The sequence below is a fragment of the Oncorhynchus mykiss genome, chromosome 16 (assembly GCF_013265735.2).
Source record: "Oncorhynchus mykiss isolate Arlee chromosome 16, USDA_OmykA_1.1, whole genome shotgun sequence".
In the NCBI taxonomy this organism is placed as follows: Eukaryota; Metazoa; Chordata; class Actinopteri; order Salmoniformes; family Salmonidae; genus Oncorhynchus; species Oncorhynchus mykiss.
The window spans coordinates 10,589,230-10,613,171 of record NC_048580.1 but is presented as its reverse complement, the minus strand read 5'-3'; the positions used below and the strand labels follow the sequence as shown (position 1 = coordinate 10,613,171).

The following is a 23,942-nucleotide window of genomic DNA, read 5'->3' as shown; positions in this document are numbered from 1 at the left end:
GCTCCCATGTCCCAAAATCCTGATCTCGCTGTTGCTGTTCCTGCTGCTGCTGCCTCTGTTCCTTCTCCTGCTGCTGCTGTTGCTGTTGCCCGTTACCACGCCGCTTGGTCCTGTTGCGGTGGGTGATTCTGTAAGGGCGTTCGTCTGTAGGAGGAAGAGAAGCGGACCAAAGCGCAGCGTGGTGGTTATTCATGTTTTAATAAATCCCTACACATGAACAAACTAACAAAAACAAGAAATGTGCAAACGCAAAACAGTCCTATCCTGTGACAACAAACACAGTGACAGGAACAATCACCCACAAACACACAGTGAAACCCAGGCTACCTAAGTATGATTCTCAATCAGAGACAACTAATGACACCTGCCTCTGATTGAGAACCATACTAGGCCGAAACATAGAAATACCCAAATCATAGAAAAACAAACATAGACTGCCCACCCAACTCACGCCCTGACCATACTAACTACATACAAAACAAAGGAAATAGAGGTCAGAACGTGACAACAGTGGTGTTTGTTCTTCACTGGTTGCCCTTTTCTTGTGGCAACAAGTCACAAATCTTGCTGCTGTGATGTCACACTGTGGTATTTCACCCAATAGATATGGAAGTTTATCAAAATTGGGTTTGTTTTTTCGAATTCTATGTGGATCTGTGTAATCTGAGGGAAATATGAGTCTCTAATATGGTCATACATCTGGCAAGAGGTTAGGAAGTGCAGCTCAGTTTCCACCTCATTTTGTGGGCAGTGTGCATATAGCCTGTCTTCTCTTGAGAGCCTTGTCTGTCTATGGCAGCCTTTCTCAAAAGCAAGGCTATGCTCATTCTGTACATAGTCAAAGCTTTTGTTAAGTTTGTGTCAGTCACGGTGGTCAGGTATTCTGCCACTGTGTACTCTTTGTTTAGGGCATTCTAGTTTGCTCAGTTTTTTGTTAATTCTTTCCAATGTGTCCAGTAATTTTTATTATTTTTTCTCAAGATTTGTTTGGGTCTAATTGTGTTGCTGTCTTGAGGGTCTGTGGGTTGGGTTTGGGTTTGGGTTTGTGAACAGAGCCCCAGGACCAGCTTGCTTAGGAGACTTCTCCAGATTCATCTCTCTGTAGGTGATGGCTTCGTTATGGAAGATTGGATTTTAATAATTAGTGGGTATCGGCCTAATTCTGCTCTGCATGCATTATTTGGTGTTTTACGTTGTACACAGAGCATATTTTTGCCGAATTCTGCATGCAGAGTCTCAATTTGGTATTTGTCCCATTTTGTGAATCCTTGGTTGGTAAGCGGACCCCAGACCTCACAACCATAAAGGGAAATGGGTTCTATAACTGATTCAATATTTTTATCCAGATCTTAATTGGTTGTCGAATTTTATGTTCCTTTTGATGGCGTATAAGGCCCTTCTTGCCTTGTCTCTCAGCTCATTCACAGCTTTGTGGAAGTTACCTGTGGCGCTGATGTTTAGGCTGAGGTATGTATAGTTTTTTGTGTGCTCTAGGGCAACGGTGTCTAGATGGAATTTGTATTTGTGGTCCTGGCAACTGGAAAAACATTTTTTTGTCTTACTGAGATTTACTGTCAGGGCCCAGGTCTGACAGAATCTGTGCAGAATATCTAGGTGCTGCTGTAGGCCCTCCTTGGTTGGGGACAGAAGCACCAGATAATCAGCAAACAGTAGACATTTTACTTCTATCTATCGCCCTCCCTCTCACTGTGTGTGTGTGTCTCTCTCTCCGTATCTCTCTCTCTGTATCTCTCTCTCTCCATCCCTGCGAGAGTGATCTTCCTCCTCTCTACCCCCCCCCCGCCCAGACAGTCCCCCACCACCTAGACAGTCCCCCCCCCCCGCCCAGACAGTCCCCCCCCTCCCAGACAGTCCCCCCCCTCCCAGACAGCCCCCCCCCCGCCCAGACAGTCCCCCCCCCTCCTCCCAGACAGTCCCCCCTCCCAGACAGTCCCCCCCCCCCGCACAGACAGTCCCCCCCCCTCCCAGACAGTCCCCCCCCCGCCCAAACAGTCCCCCCCTCCCAGACAGTCCCCCCCCCGCCCAGACAGTCCCCCCCCTCCTCCCAGACAGTCCCCCCCCCCTCCCAGACAGTCCCCCCTCCCAGACAGCCCCACCCCCGCACAGACAGTCCCCCCCCCCGCACAGACAGCCCCCCCCCCCTCCCAGACAGTCCCCCCCCCGCCCAAACAGTCCCCCCCTCCCAGACAGTCCCCCCCTCCCAGACAGTCCCCCCGCCCCCGCCCAGACAGTCCCGTCCCTCCCAGACAGTCCCGTCCCCCCCTCCCAGACAGCCCCCCCCCTGCCCAGACAGTCATTCTCTTTATTGAGAAGAACTTGGCTGAAGTGTTATTATTATTATAATAAAATTAAACTCTCCTCCTTCTTCAAAGCTGAGCAGGCTGGTTCCCGTGGCGATTAGATCTGTTGTCAGAGCGATGCAGGAAGTCATACATAAAATTGTCAAGTTAAGAAATGAAAGCGCAGCAAAGCATGTACTCATGTGATTTTTAATGAATTAATTCAAATGACGCCGCGGCTGTGTGAGATGTGCAGTGGACTAGCTCAGTGGATTCTGTTGACGATGCCTGTGCTATGTTTTATCCTGGCATAATTCACAAAACACATTGCTGTATGGGATGTTGGAAAAGCTGTAGAAGTTAGCAACGATCCACAATGTTGCTGTCATGTTCATATATTTCCTTTTAATGGTAGAAGAGTTGGTTTGGCTATCTTTAGCTGGACTTCAATTCCATATCACCGTAAGTACCCATTAGACACAGATCTAGGATCAGTTTTCTCCCCAAATCATAACCATTACCATAGAGGGATAAACGCAACACTGATTTAAATCAGTGTGTAGAGTGTTTCTCATCCTCCTCCTATCAACACATCACTATGAGACAGATATCCATATCTGTCTCACTTCTCCCTCCTCGCCCAGCACAATACACACTACACACTACACAATACACACTACACACTACACAATACACACTACACTAGCCTCGCCTTTTTACCCTGCTGCCTTTAGCCATTTACCCTACGATGGTCACTCAACCACAGGAACAGATATTGGATGGGAAAGAAACGTGTTATTGTGCAGTGTACTGGACCGTGTGTGAATACAGTGTACTAGATAGAAGCGTAACATTGGATGCGGTGTGAGGAGGCAAACCTTCTGGCTATTGAGTATTCAATCCCCTCCCGCCGTACAATGTCGTAAACAACATAATTATCTTCCAGGTGTTAAATCCAGGTGTGTAATCCAGGTGTGTAATCCAGGTGTTTAATCCAGGTGTGTAGTCTAGGTGTGTAATCCAGGTGTGTAATCCAGGTGTGTAAGCCAGGTGTTTAATCCAGGTGTGTAGTCCAGGTGTGTAATCCAGGTGTTTAATCCAGGTGTGTAAGCCAGGTGTTTAATCCAGGTGTGTAGTCCAGGTGTGTAATCCAGGTGTTTAATCCAGGTGTGTAATCCAGGTGTGTAATCCAGGTGTGTAATCCAGGTGTTTAATCCAGGTGTGTAGTCTTTGCATTGCTGCATCATTCCATCCTATTCGCCCTCCACGTCGCTCATTACCACAGTGATTCTTTATGAATTGGAAAAGCCACCCAATAACACATTCACCTCGGCCTTGGCCTCGTGCATAATGGTGAGCTGAGTAGGTGAGTTGTCTCGAAGGGCTGCTGAGGTATCGCAGCCTTTTCAGGGGTACTGCCGACAGCCCTGAGGTAACTCCAAAGTGCTGCCTCACATGCGACAGCACTACCTTGTTTTGCTGTTGGCTCTCGATCCAACGCCCCCTTCACCTTCGTTCTCTTTCTCTCCACCTCACACTCTTTCTATCCACTTTCAAATCATTGATTTTCTCTCAAATATTTATGATGTCTAGGCAGACTTCTTTCTCGTTGAATTTGGAGGGGGAACATCATTTTGAAGCCAAGTGGTAAAAGAGAAGGGATAGAGGGTGTACACACAGAGAAAAATATGTTTCGTCCAGGCACTATGTAAACCCATATTGGGTCAAAGAAACCTTTGAGCCCTTCAATGGCTCTTTAGAATTCAGTAAATGGTTCTTTCCTCTTTTAGTGTTCATAAAAATCTAGGGGCGGAGGCTCATTAGAATATAGTGGGGCGTGGTTTGTTCACAGCTCTTTTTGTGCACTCTCACCGAGTGAGAGTCATTCCAGTTGGTCTAATGTGTTGGGTTATTGAATGTCATATAGGGCTATATCCAGTCACAGTGTTTTGTGGAAGACTCATGTATGGCCTTGTGCCAATTGGGAACATTAAGTCTGTCAGTTGTTTTTCAGTTTTTGCTTCAGGGACTCTCTGTTGTTCTAGAGGTAGCTGACTAGATTCAACGTCAATTAACACAACCATAACACCAATGGAATTTTAACACTATAATATGGCTGACAAGAACAATTAACCCTGTATTTCAGAAGGATCTATAAAGAACCGTTCAGATTCAGCAGAACCATTTGTGGGTGCTATATAGAACCTTTTTTTAATGGTTCTTTATATAACATTACAAAAGGGTTCTTTATAGCATGGTTCTTTATAGAACCTTCCAAAATAGGTTCTATGTAAGCCCAAAAGGGGTTCCGCTATGGTTAAAAGCCAAATAACTTTCTGGTGCTAGTTAGAACCATTGTTTTTTTAGTGTGTAGGAGAAAGCAGAGGAGAGAGAAAACAGAAGATAAGAACTGTGGAAGCTCTCGTGGAACCGTGCCTGGAATACCAACGGTTCACTTTGAAACTACTCCTGAATATAAATAACTAAACACATCCACTGATAAAGATCGGTATTCACAGCATTTCCCCTTAAAGCCTCTGATCCAATGGATTTTGAGCTGATTCCGACTGCCGCGGTCTTTGAAGGTGTACTCTTCTTGTGTTCTGTGTTGTTATCGACCTCCTCCACTCTCATTCCACATTTCTTTTGTGTTTTGAAGTGTTGCTATTGCAGATAACATTGTCTCTCATACTTAGCACTTACAGGCATTGAGATTGTTCCTCAGCGAATCACAGAAGTGCCTTGTGAATGCTGTAGATTAGATTGAGTTGTTGTGTTATGGGAACAATGAGAAGAAATTGTTCCCATAACAGGCCTGTCTCTGAGACAGCAGTAAAGCACATACAGTACAAGAAATGGAACCACAAGGTTGTTGGTTCAAGTATTTGGGGGCAAACCACTGTTACCCTTCTGAACTTCTCTGTTAGCAGCTTCCCCTACAGACTTGTCATGGGGGTCCTTTACAACGTGATGTTCAAACTTAGTTCATTAATCGATTACTAAATCTGATCCTTCTTTCTTGTTTCTGTCCTCAGGTGGGCGGGACCATGTACAACACGGGTCGCCACGTCTCACTGCGAATGGACAAGGAGCACCTGGTGAACATCTCCGGCGGACCAATGACGTACAGCCACCGCCTGGAGGAGATCCGGCTGCACTTCGGGAGCGAGGATGGACAGGGCTCTGAACACCTGCTCAACGGACAAGCCTTTTCAGGAGAGGTACTAGGGCAAGATAACTCACTATCCGAACCAGAACTAGGTGCCAGAGTCTGGTGTAATAACACTCCTGCTCCAGAATCACACATGCCCCCTTGGCGACAAGGTTTTAAGCCTTGGCTCGGCCAACTGCCTACGCACTTTCTGTCCCTCTCTATCTATCTCCTGATCTGTACCTTCATCTCCCCTATCATAAAAACAAGAAAGATACGTAAGGGGATCAGATCTCCGATCTCCCTTTTAAAAAAGTAGGATTGGAACCAGAATCAGGAGAATTAGATAGGATTTAGATGTGATCCAGCAGACAAGATCTGAATAAGCGGTGTGTTTTCAAAAGGCTTCCAGTCCTCTGAAGCCTTGATCATTTAGCTAACGACTGAGTCACTCACCACACGCTTGGCGCGGCGCTGCCATCCATCCCAGCCATAATAACAATAACCAATTTGTGGGCTAACAGAATAATTGCGGGCATGACAGGAAAAGTCATTCTATTATTATAATTTATTCTCCCACTGAGCCTGGCGAAAATCCTAATAAAACAAGTGTTTATTGTCCACTGGGGCTCAGAGGGATGTGATCTGAGGGGGAAGTTGGCCTCTCTCTCCGCTCACTGTTTACCATGTTGTTGTTGCCTCGCTGTGGCGCCAGCGTCTCCACAGCTCCGAGGGATTTGTTTTGATTCCATGCGTTACTACGGAACAAAAGAGAACAGTAGATGCTGGCGGGACTTTGTATGGTCAGTGTTGTGTTTTAGGAGGTGTTTGGAGGAGAGAGAGAGAGAGAGAGGGGGCTCTGGAGAGATCTGAAAAGGAGCGTTGGATAGTTGGTCGTTGTGATCCGAAAAGGCAATGTTCTCTAACTGAAGTGTAGCAAGGGGAGGAAGAGACTGGAAGGCCTACTCAGTAGCGGTGTTGTAGAAAAATGGTAATGGTGTGTGGTTAAAATTGGCTCACTCATCCCCTCTCATCGCCGCCGTAAGTCTTTTCCAGGTTGCTGCTGTAAACGAGAGTATGTTCTTAGTCAACGTACAGGATAAATAAATGAATAAATACATTAATTTGAACAGGTGTTATTCTGACAGAAGACAGTATGCTGTACATACATGGGTTTGAGTTAGCATGACGTGGTACCATAACACAGCAGTGGAATAAGTAAGTTCTACAAATGAAAACTCAAAGCAAGGGAGAGAGAGAGAGAGCTAGAGGGATAGAAAGAGGGAGGCGAGGGGAGGAAGGTTGCAAAGATTCCCACATCTTATTCCTTCTGATGAGTTGCTCGCTTGCCATCCACAAAAACACCAATTACATATACCCCCACCCACAAGCTACCCCTAACCCCCCCACCCCCACCCCCACCCGCCCCCACCCACCCATCCCTCCTGAAACCAAAAGCTATGACTTCAAGCTCCAACAGCAGGCTTCAAAGTGGAAATGGAAAGAATGTTGTGCGTGCGTCCTTGAAATGAGAACAAAGTGAGAAAATAATCTAACTTAAAAAGCAAAACCTTCCGTGGGAGAGAGGAGGGGTCGAGCTGGATAGAGGGATGAGAGATTTATTGCATTTACAGGCATTAACTCTCCAAATGTATGCATTTGTTCCGGGAACATGGCGTACGTTTGACTGGTGTTGGTTTTTTGGGGGGGGTCTACCGTTCTCAGATCCTATCTGTAAAAAGCCCCCACACACCTCTGGGCTACTATTATGAATGTGCTGTTCTACTCTGTTTCCGTAGAGCGCCCTCACAGTCACTCCGGAAATGAAACACCTTGGACTTAATACGTGCTAAGATATTCCAGGTGTTAGGACAAATCTGGTTTCTCGCATTTCGCTATAAGCCCGTGCACTTTCATTTTCCACCTCACATGCAAGGTGTCGGAGACCTAGAATCAGTAGGGTGATAAGAAACAGCCTGACACAAAGTGTTGACAGTATAACATTAGCTTGTAGGCTAAAGGTGTATGTGAGTGGCTCTACACTGAGTGTACAAAACATTAAGAACACCTTGCTAATATTCAGTTGCACCCACCCAGTTGCCCCCCCCCCCCAACCAATGTTTCCCCTCTGCCCATGCCCAGAAATATCCGCCTGCGCAGAGAAGCACGAGATTGAACTTCACTCAACTTCCTGGAATTTTCTCACTTAGTTTCCGTTTATTGTGGGAATATGCCCCAGGAATACCTGACATGATGACTCCTTGCTGTCCCCAGTCCACCTGACTGTGCTGCTGCTCCAGTTTCAACTATTCTGCCTTATTATTATTCGACCATGCTGGTCATTTATGAACATTTGAACATCTTGACCATGTTTTGTTATAATCTCCACCCGGCACAGCCAGAAGAGGACTGGCCACCCCACATAGCCTGGTTCCTCTCTAGGTTTCTTCCTAGGTTTTGGCCTTTCTAGGGAGTTTTTCCTAGCCACCGTGCTTCTACACCTGCATTGCTTGCTGTTTGGGGTTTTAGGCTGGGTTTCTGTACAGCACTTTGAGATATCAGCTGATGTACGAAGGGCTATATAAAATAAATTTGATTTGATTTGATTTGATTTGATTGTGATCGAATGGACGCAATATTAACCACTTTCAATGCAAATGAAACATAAAAAAACTTCCTCCCTAACTTTGAACAAAAAACAGTGAGTACCGCTAAAATAATAGTGTGTTAACTTTCCACCATAGAAAATAAAAATTGAAAGAAAAGACCAAAGGAAGAATCAAGAAAATAAGTAAGGACAGAGCCCTCCACACGGCCTCTCAACTACAAAATACTCTGAGAGAGAGAACATCTTGTTGTTTTTGAGTTCCTCTGTGCCACACCATGCTTGTGTGTGTTAGTTCCATAGGAGGAGGAAGAGGGAGGGGGATGGTCATTTCCAGAGGAAGATGGAGGGGGGAGAGGGAGGGAGGGAGGGGGAGAGTCATTTCCACAGGAGAAGAGTCAGTTCCTGAGGAGGATGAAGAGGGAGAGAGAGAGGGAAGGAGGGGGAGAGTCAGTTCCAGATAATTTTTTTTATTTTTTTTTATTTTACCTTTATTTAACCAGGCAAGTCAGTTAAGAACAAATTCTTATTTTCAATGACAGCCTGGGAACAGTGGGTTAACTGCCTGTTCAGGAGCAGAACAACAGATTTGTACCTTGTCAGCTCGGGGGTTTGAACTCGCAACTTTCCAGTTACTAGTCCAACGCTCTAACCACTAGGCTACCCTGCCGCCCCGCCCCAGAATGATGAAGAGGGGTGGGAGGGGAGAGAGGGATGGAGGTGGAGAGTCATTTCCAGAGGAGGATGAAGAGGGATGGGAGAGAGGGAGAGAGGGAGGGAGGGGGAAGGTCATTTCCAGAGGAGGGGGGAGAGTCAGTTCCAAAGGAGGATGAAGAGGGATGGGAGAGAGGGAGGGGGGAGTCATTTCCAGAGGAGAGAGGGAGGGGGAGAGTCAGTAGATATGGGAGTTTATCAAAATTGGGTTTGTTTTCAAATTCTTTGTGATCTGTGTAATCTGAGGGAAATGTGTGTCTCTAATATGGTCATACATTGGGCAGGAGGTTAGGAAGTGCAGCTCAGTTTCCACCTCATTTTGTGGGCAGTGTGCATATAGCCTGTCTTCTCTTGAGAGCCATGTCTGCCTTCGGTGGCCTTTCACAATAGCAAGGCTATGCTCACTGAGTCTGTACATAGTCAAAGCTTTTGTTAAGTTTGTGTCAGTCACGGTGGTCAGGTATTCTGCCACTGTGTACTCTCTGTTTAGGGTCAAACAGCATTCTAGTTTGCTCTGTTTTTCTGTTAATTCATTCCATGTGTCAAGTAATTCACTTTTTGTTTCCTCATGATTAGCTTGGGTCTGACTGTGTTGCTCTCCTAGGGCTCTGTGGGGTGTGTTTGTGTTTGTGAACAGAGCCCCAGGACCAGCTTGCTTAGGGGACTCTTCTCCGGGTTCATCTCTCTGTAGGTGATGGCTTTGTTATGGAAGGTTTGGGAATCGCTTCCTTTTAGGTGGTTGTAGAATTTATTGGCTCTTTTCTGGATTTTGATAATTAGTGGGTATCTGCCTAATTCTGCTCTGCATGTATTATTTGGTGTTCTATGTTGTACATGGAGGATATTTTTGCAGAATTCTGCATGCAGAGTCTCAATTTGGTGTTTCTCCCATTTTGGTGAATGGTTGCTGAGCGGACCCCAGACCTCACAACCATAAAGGGCAATGGGCTCTATGACTGGTTCAAGTATTATTAGCCAGATCCTAATTGGTATGTTGAATTTTATGTTCCTTTTGATAGCATAGAATGCCCTTCTTGCCTTGTCTCTCAGATCTTACACAGCTTTGTGGAAGTTACCTGTGGCAATGATGTTTGCAATAAATTCATTAAAAATCCTACAATGTGATTTTCTGGATTTTTTTTCTTCATTTTGTCTATCATAGTTGAAGTGTACCAATTATGAAAATTACAGGCCTCTCTCATCTTTTTAAGTGGGAGAACTTGCACAATTGGTGGCTGACTAAATACTTTTTTGCCCCACTGTATATATGTTGAAGAGGGTGGGGCTTAAGCTGCATCCCTATCTCACCCCACGGCCCTGTGGGAAGAATTGTGTGTGTTTTTTGCCAATTTTAACCGCACACTTGTTGTTTGTGTACATGGATTTTCTAATGTCGTATGTTTTACCCCCAACACCACTTTCCATCAATTTGTATAGCAGACCCTCATGCCAAATTGAGTCGAAGGGTTTTTTGAAATCAACAAAGCATGAGAAGACTTTGCCTTTTTGTTTTTGTTTGTTTGGTTGTCAATTAGGGTGTGCAGGGTGAATACCTGGTCTGTTGTATGGTCATTTGGTAAAAAGGCAATTTGAAAATTTTCTCAGTACATTGTTTCCATTGAGGAAATGTACGAGTCTGCTGTTAATGATAATGCAGAGGATTTTCCCAAGGTTGCTGTTGATGCATATCCCACGGTAGTTATTGGGGTCAAATGTGTCTCCACTTTTGTGGATTGGGGTGATCAGTCCTTGGTTCCAAATATTGGGGAAGATGCCAGAGATGCCAGGGATGATGTTAAAAAGTTTTAGTATAGCCAATTGGAATTTGTTGTCTGTATATTTGATAATTTCATTAAGGATACCATCAACACCACAGGCCTTTTTGGGTTGGAGGGGTTTTATTTTGTCCTGTAGCTCATTCAAGGTAATTGGAGAATCCTTTGGGTTCTGGTAGTCTTTAATAGTTGACATTACTCTCACACACCCCCTCACTCACACACACCCTCACACACACAACCCCTCACACACACACTCTGTTTCTTACTTTCCACCCACTCTCTCTCTCCTCTCAGCCCTCATGATAACAGCCAACAGGCAGAACACCGCCAGTCCTGTGGGGTTAGAGGAGGAAAGTAATGGCTGGCGACCAGAACTTCACAACGTTCTGTTTCTGTGTGCGTGTGTGTGTGTAAAGTCATGGTTGTTATGTTGCTCTTTTACCTTTTACCTTTACCTTGGTCTGTTTCTTATTTTACTCTATATCTCTCATTCCCTGTCATTACTACTGTCTGCGTGTTTCTCTTGGCAGTCTCTGTTATGTACAGTGGCAAGAAAAACTATGTCAACCCTTTGGAATTACCTGGATTTCTGCATAAATTGGTCATAATATTTGATCTGATCTTCATCTAAGTCACAGCAATAGACAAACATAGTCTGCTTAAACTTATAACACACAAATTATTGTATTTTCTTGTCTATATTGAAGACAGCATTCTTCATTCACAGTGTAGGTTGGAAAAAGTATGTGAACTGCTAGGCTAATTACTTCTCCAAAAGCTAATTGGAGTAAAGAGTCAGCTTATCATGACACAAGGCAAGACCCAGATACAGACACAGGAGGCAGATGATTGGAGTTTAAGATGTTTAATAATCCAAAAAGGAGGAGGCAAGAGAATGGTCGTGGACAGGTCAAAGGTCAAAACCAGTTCAGAGTCCAGAAGGTACAGAGTGGCAGACAGGCTCAAGGTCAAGGCAGGCAGGCGGGTACAGAGTCCAGGACAAGCAAGAGTCAAAATCGGGTAAGACAAATTGTCTATAAATGGGGAAAGTTCAGCACGGTTGCTATTCTCCCTAGGAGTGGCCATCCTGCAAGGATGACTGCAAGAGCACAGCTCAGAATGCTCAATAAGGTTAAGAAGAATCCTAGAGTGTCATCTAAAGACTTAAAGAAATCTCTAGAACATTCTAACATCTCTGTTAACGAGTCTACGATGCGCCAAGAATGATGTTTGAGGGAGGACACCACGTAAGAAGCCACTGCTGTCCAAAAAAAAACATTGCTGCACATCTGAAGTTCGCAAAAGAGAACCTGGATGTTCCACAGCGCTACTGGCAAAATATTCTGTGGACAGATTTAACTAAAGTTGAGTTGTTTGAAAGGAACACACAACACTATGTGGAGAAAAAAAGACAAAGCACACCAACATCAAAACCTCATCCCAACTGTAAAGTATGGTGTAGGGAGCGTTATGGTTTTGGCTGTTTTGCTGCCTCAGGACCTGGACAGCTTACTATCATCAACGGAAAAATGAATTCCCAAGTTTATCAAGACATTTTACAGGAGAATGTAAGGCTCTGTCCGCGAATTGAAGCTCAACAGAAGTTGGGTGATGCAACAGGAGAATGACCCAAAACACAGAAGTAAATCAACAAAAGAATGGCTTCAACAGATGAAAATACGCCTTTTGGAGTGGCCCAGTCAGAGCCTGACCTCAATCCGATTGAGATGCTGTGGCATGACCTTGTCAGCGGTTCACACCAGACATCCCAAGAATATTGCTGAACTGAAACAGTCTTGTAAAGAGGAATGGTCCAAAATTCCTCCTGACCATTGTGCAGGTCTGATCTGCAACTACAGAAAATGTTTGGTTGAGGTTACTGCTGCCAAAGAAGGGTCAACAGTTATTAAATCCAAGGGTTCACATACTGTTTCCACCCTGCACTGTGAATGTTTACACAATGTGTTCAATAAAGACATGAAAACGTATAATTGTTTGTGTGTAGTTTAAGCAGACCGTGTTTGTCTATTGTTGTGACCTAGATGAAGATCAGATCACATGTTATGACCAATTTCTGTGGGAATCCAGGTAATTACCAAAGGGTTCACATACTTTTTCTTGCCACTGTAAGTCCTCTATAGTTCACCCAGGCCTTCGCCTCTTGCCATCTAAACTTTACCCCAATCTCATTCTGGGGTGGTTGGGGAGCCTCTCTCTCTGTCTCGCTCTCTCTCAACATGCCACCTAATCACTTCCCCAGGCCTTGATTACCTTTATAGACGAGCTGTCGCTCTGCGGTTCCCCGTTAGAGTTCTGTATAATTACTATCCTTCGACAATGTGTTTCTATTGATGCCTCCCAACATGTCAGAGAAGACAGATGGAGAAAGACGTGTAGAGATGTCAACTTTTCAATTTAATCAATGTAGGATTGATGAATCTGTAACGTTTGTCGTCGGAAGGAGACCAAGGTGCAGCGTGGTAGTCGTACATTATTTTATTTAAATGTTCCACCTAGAAAAAAAACAATAAACAAAACAAGGAACGAAACGCTTCGCCGTGCAAACTACATGCACTCAAACAAAGACAAGATCCCACACTGAAGGAGGGCAAAAGGGCTGCCTAAGTATGATCCCCAGTCAGAGACAATGAAGGACAGCTGCCTCTGATTGGGAAACCACACTCGGCCAAACACAAAGAAATAGAGAACATAGAATGCCCATCCCAAATCACACCCTGACCTAACCAAATAGAGAAATGAAACATCTCTCTAAGGTCAGAGCGTGACAAAAACAGTAGTTAAGATTATACGGAACAAAAATATAAATGCAACATGTAAAGTGTTGGGTCTAGGTTTCATGAAATAGAATATCTCAAATGTTCAATACACACAAACTGATTTCTCACAAATTAGTTTTACGTCCCTGTTAGTGAGTGTTTCTCATTTGCCAAGATAGTCCATCCACCTGACAGGTGTGGCATATCAAGGAGCATTGTCAGATTGTCCGTTCGTAAATTCAGAGCGTTTCACTCTCGGAGCATTCAGAGCGCACACTGGACACTCTGACCGAGGAGTAGGGTTGATCCGAGCGTTTTGTCCTAACAACAGCAGTCAAGCACCCAAGATAACTGGCTAACGTTGGCTAGCTTGCTAGCTACTCCCAGACACAAATGAGAGAACAGCTCACTCTGACCATTTTACTCGTCGTAGCAGAGCTGGTTAGGCTGTTTCTAAATTATCCAGAGTGTTGGTGACTGCAACTGTGCTGCTGGCAACAATTTAATCATGCAAGGTTTACTGACACCAGCCATATTTAATGGGTGTTGAGAATTCATAAATTCGTCATTTATTCTACACTCTGGCACACAGAGAGAGTGCTCTGAAATCGGAGTAGATAGCCAGAGCGAATTTACCAGCTACTTCTATTGACAGTTGTCGCAGTGACATCATGAACATTCTATTGAAATGGTTGCTTGCATAGTGGAGTCTTTTGTTTAGCTAGCTAAACAATGAAGCATAATTCAAACTCACAACGGTACTACCCTGCCTGAATTTGCAGGTAGCTAACCAACCAGGTTCAATGTTAGCTAGCTAACATTAAGCTTTGACTAGCAATGCAAATGGCTCTGAGATATGAATAATATTACTACACAGGTAATACACGTAACGTTAGCTAGCTAGCTAGCAGTACACTTTAACTTGAAATGAAAGCGACTTTCTGACAAAATTAGAAATGTGTAATATCTGAAAATGTAGCTAGCTAGAAAATCTTACATGTAAACATGGATGGACTCTTCTCCCTCTCTCTCAGGGATGCTACGGCTGCTCTTAGTTTGAAGATGTAATCCAGAGACAGGTGTTTTATACAACAACCTTCTATGTTCTCTTTTTTTCTGCATATTTGCAATCAAATGCCCGAATGTTCCCCATCTCCTCAGCTATCATACTCTAATTACACTGATTTCAAAGCTCGGTCCTCCAGAAAGTGGAGAGCAACACTTATGCAGTTCTACTACTTGATATATTTTTTAAAAAAAGCGGTGTTAGAAAGGATTTCCTACACATACTGACCAGCACATTTTATAGACAGAAGCACGCTACATGGCAGACCAATCCGAACTCATCTTTTGGCATGTCCAGCCCACTCATTATCTCAGCCAATCATGGCTAGCAAGAAGGTGGCTACCTTTTTCTGTGGGTTAACCAACTAGGCTCGTAATTTAACAATTGTATTCTTATTTACAGATGGCATACATCTGTAATTATGGCACATGAAAGTTCACATGTTCCAGAAGGCATTTCTGCCAAAAATAATGCATTTTTTTTATTTTTAAGTTTACGTTCCAATGGCTCTCCTGTGAAGTAGTGACAGGTGACATACGTCTGGTTTCCTGAAACAAGTCACATATATACTAAAGTGTGTGGACAATATCCAGCAACTTCACACAGCCATTGAAGGCGAGTGGAACACCCGTCCAAAGGGCACAATCAACAGCCTGATCAACTCTATGCAAAGGAGATATGTCGCGCTTCATGAGGCAAATTGTGGTCACACCAGATTGGTTTTCCTGAGCCCATACCTTTTTTTAAATGTACACTATATATAGGAAAGTAGGTCGACACCACTTCAAATAAGTGGATTTGTCTATTTCAGCCACACCCGTTGCTGACCAGTGTATAAAATCGAGCACACAGCCGTGCAATCTCCATAGAGAAACATTGGCAGTAGAGGCCTTGAATAGCTCAGTGACTTTCAACGTGGCACTGTCATAGGATGCCACCCTTCCAACAAGTCAGTTCGTCAAATTTCTGTTGTAAATATCTACTGTTGCTCCTAGGTGGAAACTCACTACCGAGTTCCAAACTGCCTCTGGAAGCCACGTCAGCACAAGAACGGTTTGTCAGGAGCTTCATGAAATGGGTTTCCATGGCCCAAGACCACCATGTATAATGCCAAGCATTGGAGTGGTGTAAAGCTCGCCTCCATTGGTGGAGGAGGAATGATAATGGTCAGGGGATGATTTTCATGGTTTGGTCTAGGCCCCTTAGTTCCAGTGAAGAGAAATCTTAACGCTACAGCATAGAATGACATTCTAGACAATTCTGTGCTTCCAACTTTGTGGCAAGAGTTTGGGGAAGGCCCTTTCCTGTTTCAGCATGACAATGTCCCTGTGCACAAAGTGAGGTCCATAAAGAAATGGTTTGTTGAGATCGGTGTGGAAGAACTTGACTGGCCTGCACAGAGCGTTGACCTCAGCCCCATCAAACACCTTTGGGATGAAAAGGAACGCCGACTGCGAGCCAGGCCTAATCACCCAACATCAGTGCCCGACCTCACTAATACTCTTGTGGCTGAATAGAAGCAAGTCCTCGCAGCAATGTTCCAACATCTTTTGGAAATCCTTCCCAGAAGATTGGAGGCTGTTTTAGCAGAAAAGGGGTACCAACTCCATATTAATGTCCATGATTTTGGAATGAGATTTTCGACGAGCAGGTGTCCACATATTTTGGGCCATGTAGTGTATCTGTGGTAAAATAAATTCTAAACCTTTTAAAGATTACAAACGACTAGAGACTCAGACAACAACAAGAAAGAAAGACTGAGGAGAGGTCATGGAGAATGTTTGAGGCAGAATACATTTCTGAATACACTTTGTTTCTCTGCAAATGTACAGCATATTTTCTACATCTTTCTGCAAAGTTCAAGGGAAGTGGAAAATATGTGAAGTAACAGTATGAGATAGTGGGCCAGGGTTAATTGAGCCACCCCTTGTTTCTAGGAAATATTTAGGAAGAGATCATGTGAAGGAACAAACCACATGGAAAAAGTGGTAAGCAAGTTAGGTCCAAAGAACAAATTTCACAAAGTCAAATGAATGTATCGTGTTATAGGTGTCAACGGAGATACTTTTAAGATTGTTTTATACATCAGTTGGGGTCTCTATAAGCTACAATACGACAAACCCAAACCTAGCATGAAAGTCCATCTTTGTAGCTGTGTGGGTTGATATGGTCAAAATGTTTGCCTTGAGGTAAGTTGAGCCAATGGCCACCATACCCCACACAAATTATGATTATATTGTATTTTGTTATGCATAATATTCATAGTATTTTTGCAATATGTCATGCATATGAACTCAAGATAGTGCATTTTATATTGATATGGAGCAGACACCATTATGCCCTGTGTATACAAACGTAAAACAAGCAGGTTTCTATCCCCCTTGAGGTTCTTGAAAGAGCAGCCAAGGAAGTGAGAGAAGGGAAGAAGTCCATTGGAGCAGCAGCAAGGGATGAACAAATAGACTGAATGACACTGGAGAGGTACAGAAAACAAACATGTACCTGTTTGGAAGAGAGACCAGGTCTTATCTGATGACATGGAGTCTGAGCTATATAAAGAGAGGCTGTGATGAGTAGCAGAGGAACACCAGGTCTTATCTGATGACATGGAGTCTGAGCTGTATAAAGTGAGGCTGTGATGAGTAGCAGAGGAACACCAGGTCTTATCTGATGACATGGAGTCTGAGCTGTATAAAGAGAGGCTGTGATGAGTAGCAGAGGAACACCAGGTCTTATCTGATGACATGGAGTCTGAACTGTATAAAGAGAGGCTGTGATGAGTAGCAGAGGAACACAAGGTATTTTATCTGATGACATGGAGTCTGAGCTGTATAAAGAGAGGCTGTGATGAGTAGCAGAGGAACACAAGGTCTTATCTGATGACATGGAGTCTGAACTTGATAAACATATCAAGAATTTTGTGGACCAATTTAGTTGCCTCAAATGCAGAAAACGTACCTATTAATTGGCGCATAGAAACAACATCCCTGACCCAGACAGCTGCTCAGTAAATGTAATGGTGAGTGATATTGAACAGAGGTTTACAGTGCCTTCAGAAAGTATTCATACCCCTTGACTTATTCCACATTTTGTTGTTAAAGATTCAATTCAAAATGGATAAAATTGATTGTTTTCTCTCACCCATCTACACACGCTACCCAATAATGACAAAGTGAAAACATGTTTTTGGAAATGTTTGCAAATATCTCATTTACATAAGTATTGACACCCCTGAGTTACAATAACATTTGGCAGAGGTTACAGTTGTGAGTCTTTGTGGGTAAGTCTCTAAGAGACTTGGATTGTACAATATTTGCACATTATTCTTTAAAAAATTCTGTCTAATTGGTTGTTGGTCATTGTTAGACAACCATCTTCAGGTCTTGCCATAGATTGTCATGCCAATTTAAGGCAAAACTGTAACTAGGCCACTCAGGAACATTCAATATCATCTTGGTAAGCAAATCCAGTGTAGATTTGGCCTTGTGTTTTAGGTTTTTGTCCTGCTGAAAGGAAATTTGTCTCCCAGTGTCTGTTGGAAAGTAGACTGAACCAGGTTTTCCTTTAGGATTTTGCCTGTACTTAGCTCTATTCTGTTTATTTTTTACCTTTAAAAAATCCTTAGTACTTGCCGATAACAAGCATACCCATAACATGATGCAGCCATCACCATGCTTGAAATATATATAAAGCTGTACTCAGTGATGTGTTGTGTTGGATTTGCTCCAAACATAATGCTTTGTATTCAGGACAGAAAGTACATTTCTTTGCCAACATTTTTTGCAGTTTTACTTTAGTGCCTTAATGCAAACAGGATGCATGTTTTGGAATATTTGTATTATGTACAGGCTTGCACCTTTTCACTCTGTCAGTTAGGTTAATACTGTGGAGTAACTACAATGTTGTTGATCCATTCTCAGTGTTCTCCTAACACAGCCATTAAACTCAGTTTCCTTCCTCTCCAGCAACTGAGTTAGGAAGGATGCCTGTATCTTTGTAGTGACTGGGTGTATTGATGCACCATCCAAAGTGCAATTAATAACTTCACCATGCTCAAAGGATATGCAATTTCTGCTTTATTTGTATTTTTACCCATCTACCAATGGGTGCACTTCTTTGCGAGGCATTGGAAAACCTCCCTGGTCTTTGTGGTTGAATATGTGTTATAAAATCACTGCTCGACGGAGGTAGTCATTCAAAAATCATGTTAAGCACTATTATTGCACACAAAGTGAGTCCGTGCATCTTATTATGTGACTTGTTAAGTACATTTTTAATCTTGAACTTACAGTTGAAGTCGGAAGTTTACATAAACCTTAACCAAAAACATTTAAACTCAGTTTTTCACAATTCCTGACATTTAATCCAAGTAAAAATTCCCTGTCTTAGGTCAGTTAGGATCCTCACTTTATTTTAAGAATGTGAAATGTCAGAGTAATAGTAGAGAGAATGATTTACTTCAGCTCTTATCACATTCCCAGTGGGTCAGAAGTTTACATACACTCAATTAGTATTTGGTAGCATTGCCTTTAAATTGTTTAACTTGGGTCAAACGTGTCAGGTAGCCTTACACAAGCTTCCCACAATAAGTTGGGTGAATTTTGGCCCATTCCTTCTGACAGAGCTGGTGTAACTGAGTCAGGTTTGTAGGCCTCCTTGCTCACACATGCTTTTTCAGTTCTGCTCACAATTTTTCTATAGGATTGAGATCAGGGCTTTGTGATGGTCACTCCAATACCTTGACTTTGTTGTCCTTAAGCCATTTTGCCACAACTTTGGAAGTATGCTGGGGTCATTGTCGATTTGGAAGACCCATTTGCAACCAAGCTTTAACTTCCACTTCCACAACTTAACTGATGTCTTGAGATGTTTCTTCAATATATCCACATCATTTTTCCTCCCTCATGTTGCCATCTATTTTGTGAAGTGCACAAGTCCTTCCTGCAGCAAAGCACCCCCACAACATGACTCTGCCACCCCCGTGCTTCACGGTTGGGATGGTGTTCTTCGGCTTGCAAGCCTCCCCCCTTTTTCCTCCATATGTTTTCAAAACTGTTATATTTACATGAATTCTGGTTATTTCCAGGGATACACAAAATCCTGAAATACATGTAGATATCTTTGTTAGAAATAATACTAAGTTTCCCTTGATGTAATGATGATGAATGTGAAACTCTCAACTTACCCCACTCTTCCATATTGTGTGAGAACTTTTTCCGCAGTTCCTGTTGATTTCCCAGGAATCGTAAGTGTGTCTGCTTGGTAAAAGAAAACGTGGGCTGCTCTTTGAATAGTTGTTATTGTCGCAAGGTCACAAGTTGAGCTAGCTGTGCATAGACACCGCCCACATAAACACATCATTAAGAACCTGTAGAACCATAAAGGTGTGTGTAGAACTTTACTGACATCTTAGTCAACACCACTTCAAAAGGCTTGAACAGGGGAAGCCAACAAACCCTAGTCTCTGGAGAGATTGTAGGTGTGAAGGCATTTGTTTAAAGGTGCAGTGCAGTCAAAAACGCGATTTTCTTGCTTTATTAAATGATATTTCCACACCATGAGGTCGAAATAACTCTGTAAGAGGTTTAAAAATAAAATGCCTTGAGTTGCAGCCTGTTCAGGTGGGATGACATCACAATGTGATCAGATTATTCTGACCAATGACCAGTTATCTTTTATTTGTCTACATGTACGCCTACTTTAAAGAGGTAAGCAGGGTAGACTCTAGAGTCTATAGCTGATCCTGTCCGCCAATCAGGGCTTTGTACGTAAATATGTTAACGTTTGTATCAACATGCCCACACGATCAGAATGAGATTTTTGACGGAAAAAGGCTCAGGTAAAATAAATGATTAAAAATATATATTTGGAGATGGTTTCATGAAATAAACACACACAGTCAGACACATCATTGGACGCTGTTCGTGTCGGCTAACGAGGATCCTAATAAATCAAATCAAACGGTGATTTAAACATTCTAAAGACTACATGGCTCTAAGACATACCTGACCCGGCACAATTTATTATGTGGAAAAAGGTGCGTTAGTGCTGGGCTTGACCAGAAGCCAGCACACAGCAGCTCCGCAAGAGCAGACTTTTCTACAGTCTATTTGTGCGAGGTCACTTGAGAGATTTTGTTGTATTCCTGACATTTGTTTTTTTCATCTCCAGGTTCAACTTATACACTACAACCACGAGCTGTATACCAACTACACAGAGGCAGCGAAGAGCCCCAACGGACTGGTCATAGTGTCTATATTTATGAAGGTGCGTGTGACACTCTCACAACTCCAACCTTTGATCTCACTGTGTCAAACGTGCTTGAATTTGTATGTAAAATCTTTGTATGAACGATTTACATTTTTTGGGGGGGGGGACTATCATGCAGCAGAGTGTGATATAATCCAAGTTGTGATAGGCACCCGTGGATTTATTTGCAGGCTAATTAACTTGGCATCGAGTCACAGTATATCATCCCACCACGTACCAGTTTGACAGTGTGATTTTCCCTGTATGTATTAGCTAGCTAGCTAGCGCTACGTTACTACATGCTAATCTTTTTTTGACGGCATCCAAATGGTCCTTTGAGAAGGTCACCCTGCTCTCAATCCCGAAATAGATCCACTAGAGAACTAGTTATCCTGTGAGCTTAACATTGTGTTCCCTGTATATGTCAGGGGGGGTGTGAGGTTGTGAAATAGCTTTGTCTCTCTCTCGCTAGCTTTGTTATGTGGGCTTCTTGGGCTCGGCTCAAGGCTGTGGAATTTCTTGTATTCTTCGTGCTACAGACGTACTGCGTAGTTCAGATGCAACCCAATCAGCTAGCTACAGTAATTAGCTCCCTTGTGTCAATGGCTCGGTCTGTCAGTCACACAGGAGGACATGGAGACCCGGGTCAAGCCTATTCCTCTCTGCTAACCACTTACAGATAGAAATCTACAATTTTCTGAATAAAATATGTGTTTGCTTTTGCTGCCTGAAAGTTATTTTAGTGGTCAATGTAGTGGTAGAAGTTCTAAAGTTATAATTTTGAGCACTCACCAAATGTAATTACATATTCAATTGTATACCCCCACACACACTCCCACCACTACAACAGACAGAGAGGTAGGCCATTGAAAGGGATATGATTAAGCACATCTCACACCCCCGTCCTCCCACTCATCATGAAATCAATCAACACTTCACTCTCATCCTCTCTAGTCCCTCAGCCTGGCCCTCAGTGGTAATGACTCCAAACTCCAGCCATCTTGAAGTAGCTTGCTTAACTAAGGCTCTCAGATCAGTTCCCGTCTCATTGTTAAAGTCGCTGAAGAGATGGGAAGTGAGGTAATTAGTGGTGTCCTTCACTATCTCAGGAACCTATTTCTCGGTATTGTGACTCATGCTTCCAGGGGACCATTAACACCTGCACACCCACCATGTTACCCTTCAGTGACTCAGACTGCCAGTAAGTAAGGGCTTCCTTTGGGCATCAGTGTCCTGAGCCGCTATTCGAAATGACAATGGGGGGGATGTAACTGTGTGGGGTCCCCTGTGGAACAGACACACAATGGAGGAGGACATAGTGAGACTGTTGGACACTAAATGGAGTTTGAGTCACCTTCAGCCATATCTACTAGACTAGACAGTGTTTGTCTGGGATGTGAGTGTCACCTATGTTTCTTCTCTAGATGTCAAATTGACATATGTTGTTGAACAGTTCCTCTCTGTAGCTACTTTTAAGTTTACTTCACAATTGGGAGAGAACTTCCTAATTACATTTTGCAGAATAACATGTCTGCATCCCCCTAGGTGATTTCTCCATTAAAAGTGTTCAAAACATCTGAGAAAGAGAGAGGGTAGTGACAAGGGACATCCATTGCTTTTTAATCACTTAGCCTCCAAGACATCTTGACAGTCAGAGTTGTGAGGATGAGAATGGGACAGGAGGCTGAGGCTCGGGACTAAGGGGGATTTAAGGGAGCGTGTGGTGCATCTTTAACTGATTAGTGTGTTCCACGTCGACTCTGGACCCCTGAGTCTTTAGACAAAAGCGCTACAGGACAGCTAAAAGCAGCTCAGGCTCTTTAGAGTGTCTCTCTCTGGTGTTCAGGCTCTTTAAAGTGGCTTTCTCTGGTGTTCAGGCTCTTTAAAGTGGCTCTCTCTGGTGTTCAGGCTCTTTAAAGTGGCTCTCTCTGGTGTTCAGTCTCTTTACAGTGGCTCTATCTGGTGTTAAGGCTCTTTAAAGTGGCTTTCTCTGGTGTTCAGGCTCTTTAAAGTGGCTCTCTCTGGTGTTCAGGCTCTTTAAAGTGGCTTTCTCTGGTGTTAAGGCTCTTTAAAGTGGCTTTCTCTGGTGTTCAGGCTCTTTAAAGTGGCTCTCTCTGGTGTTCAGGCTCTTTAAAGTGGCTTTCTCTGGTGTTCAGGCTCTTTAAAGTGGCTATCTCTGGTGTTCAGGCTCTTTAAAGTGGCTCTCTCTGGTGTTTAGGCTCTTTAAAGTGGCTCTCTCTGGTGTTCAGGCTCTTTAAAGTGGCTCTCTCTGGTGTTCAGGCTCTTTAAAGTGGCTCTCTCTGGTGTTCAGTCTCTTTACAGTGGCTCTCTCTGGTTTTCAGGCTCTTTAAAGTGTATCTCTCTGGTGTTCAGTCTCTTTAAAGTGGCTCTCTCTGGTGTTCAGGCTCTTTAAAGTGGCTCTCTCTGGTGTTCAGTCTCTTTAAAGTGGCTCTCTCTGGTGTTCAGGCTCTTTAAAGTGGCTCTCTCTGGTGTTCAGGCTCTTTAAAGTGTCTCTCTCTGGTGTTCAGTCTCTTTAAAGTGGCTCTCTCTGGTGTTCAGGCTCTTTAAAGTGGCTCTCTCTGGTGTTCAGGCTCTTTAAAGTGTCTCTCTCTCTGGTGGTCAGAGAGATGGACTTGTGCAACTAGCATTATGCGAGTAAATCATGCATTGAAGTCAAGGGGAGATTTGCTGCATGCTTGCCTCAAGTTAAGATTTGGGCCTAAAGCGAATGCACTTGAATTGCTGGTGTCATATTGTTAGTGCGTTTTGGTTCATTTTGTAATGCACCGCCGAGATTGTGGAATATGGAAGTAATTTGCGATGTGTGTGACTGGCTTTGATGTGACTGTCTCTGGGTGATTCTTTCTCTCCTCTCGTATTCCAGATTGCGGAGACTTCGAATGCATTCCTGAATCGAATGTTGAACAGAGACACCATCACAAGAATAACATATAAAAGTAAGTAGAGATGCCAATGTAGACTGTAGGGAGGAAGACAGTGGAACAAGTCAAAGAGTAGCTGGAGAGACTGCAGTAGAGACAACTAGGGCTGTTAGATGGCCATATTAGAATGGCACATGGCTTGCTCAGAGAAGAGAACAATTGGATTAATGGGGTTGAGGAGAGGCTGCGTAAACACAGTGACCCCCAGTGCATTGGAGGTCTCAGAGGCATCAATGAGCTGTCATAACCTCGCACGCACATACGCACACACAAACACAGCATCCAAATGGAATGATTAATGCCAACGTGGATTCCAGAGATGTGTGGTGGCGGAGAGGGACTAACAAGACTGCAGGGGTG

General features: G+C 43.6%; 1 protein-coding gene across 2 annotated transcripts in view; it reads left to right on the top strand.

Annotated features, from left to right (window-relative positions):
* ca10a (carbonic anhydrase Xa) overlaps nt 1-23,942 on the top strand; it is a 351,708-nt gene that overhangs the window by 313,034 nt on the left and 14,732 nt on the right. For both annotated transcript variants that reach the window (XM_036946123.1, XM_036946124.1), the window contains exons 5-7: nt 5,336-5,521; nt 20,563-20,658; nt 23,525-23,597. In XM_036946123.1, the coding sequence (XP_036802018.1) occupies nt 5,336-5,521; nt 20,563-20,658; nt 23,525-23,597 (355 nt within the window). The remainder of the gene's footprint in view (nt 1-5,335; nt 5,522-20,562; nt 20,659-23,524; nt 23,598-23,942) is intronic.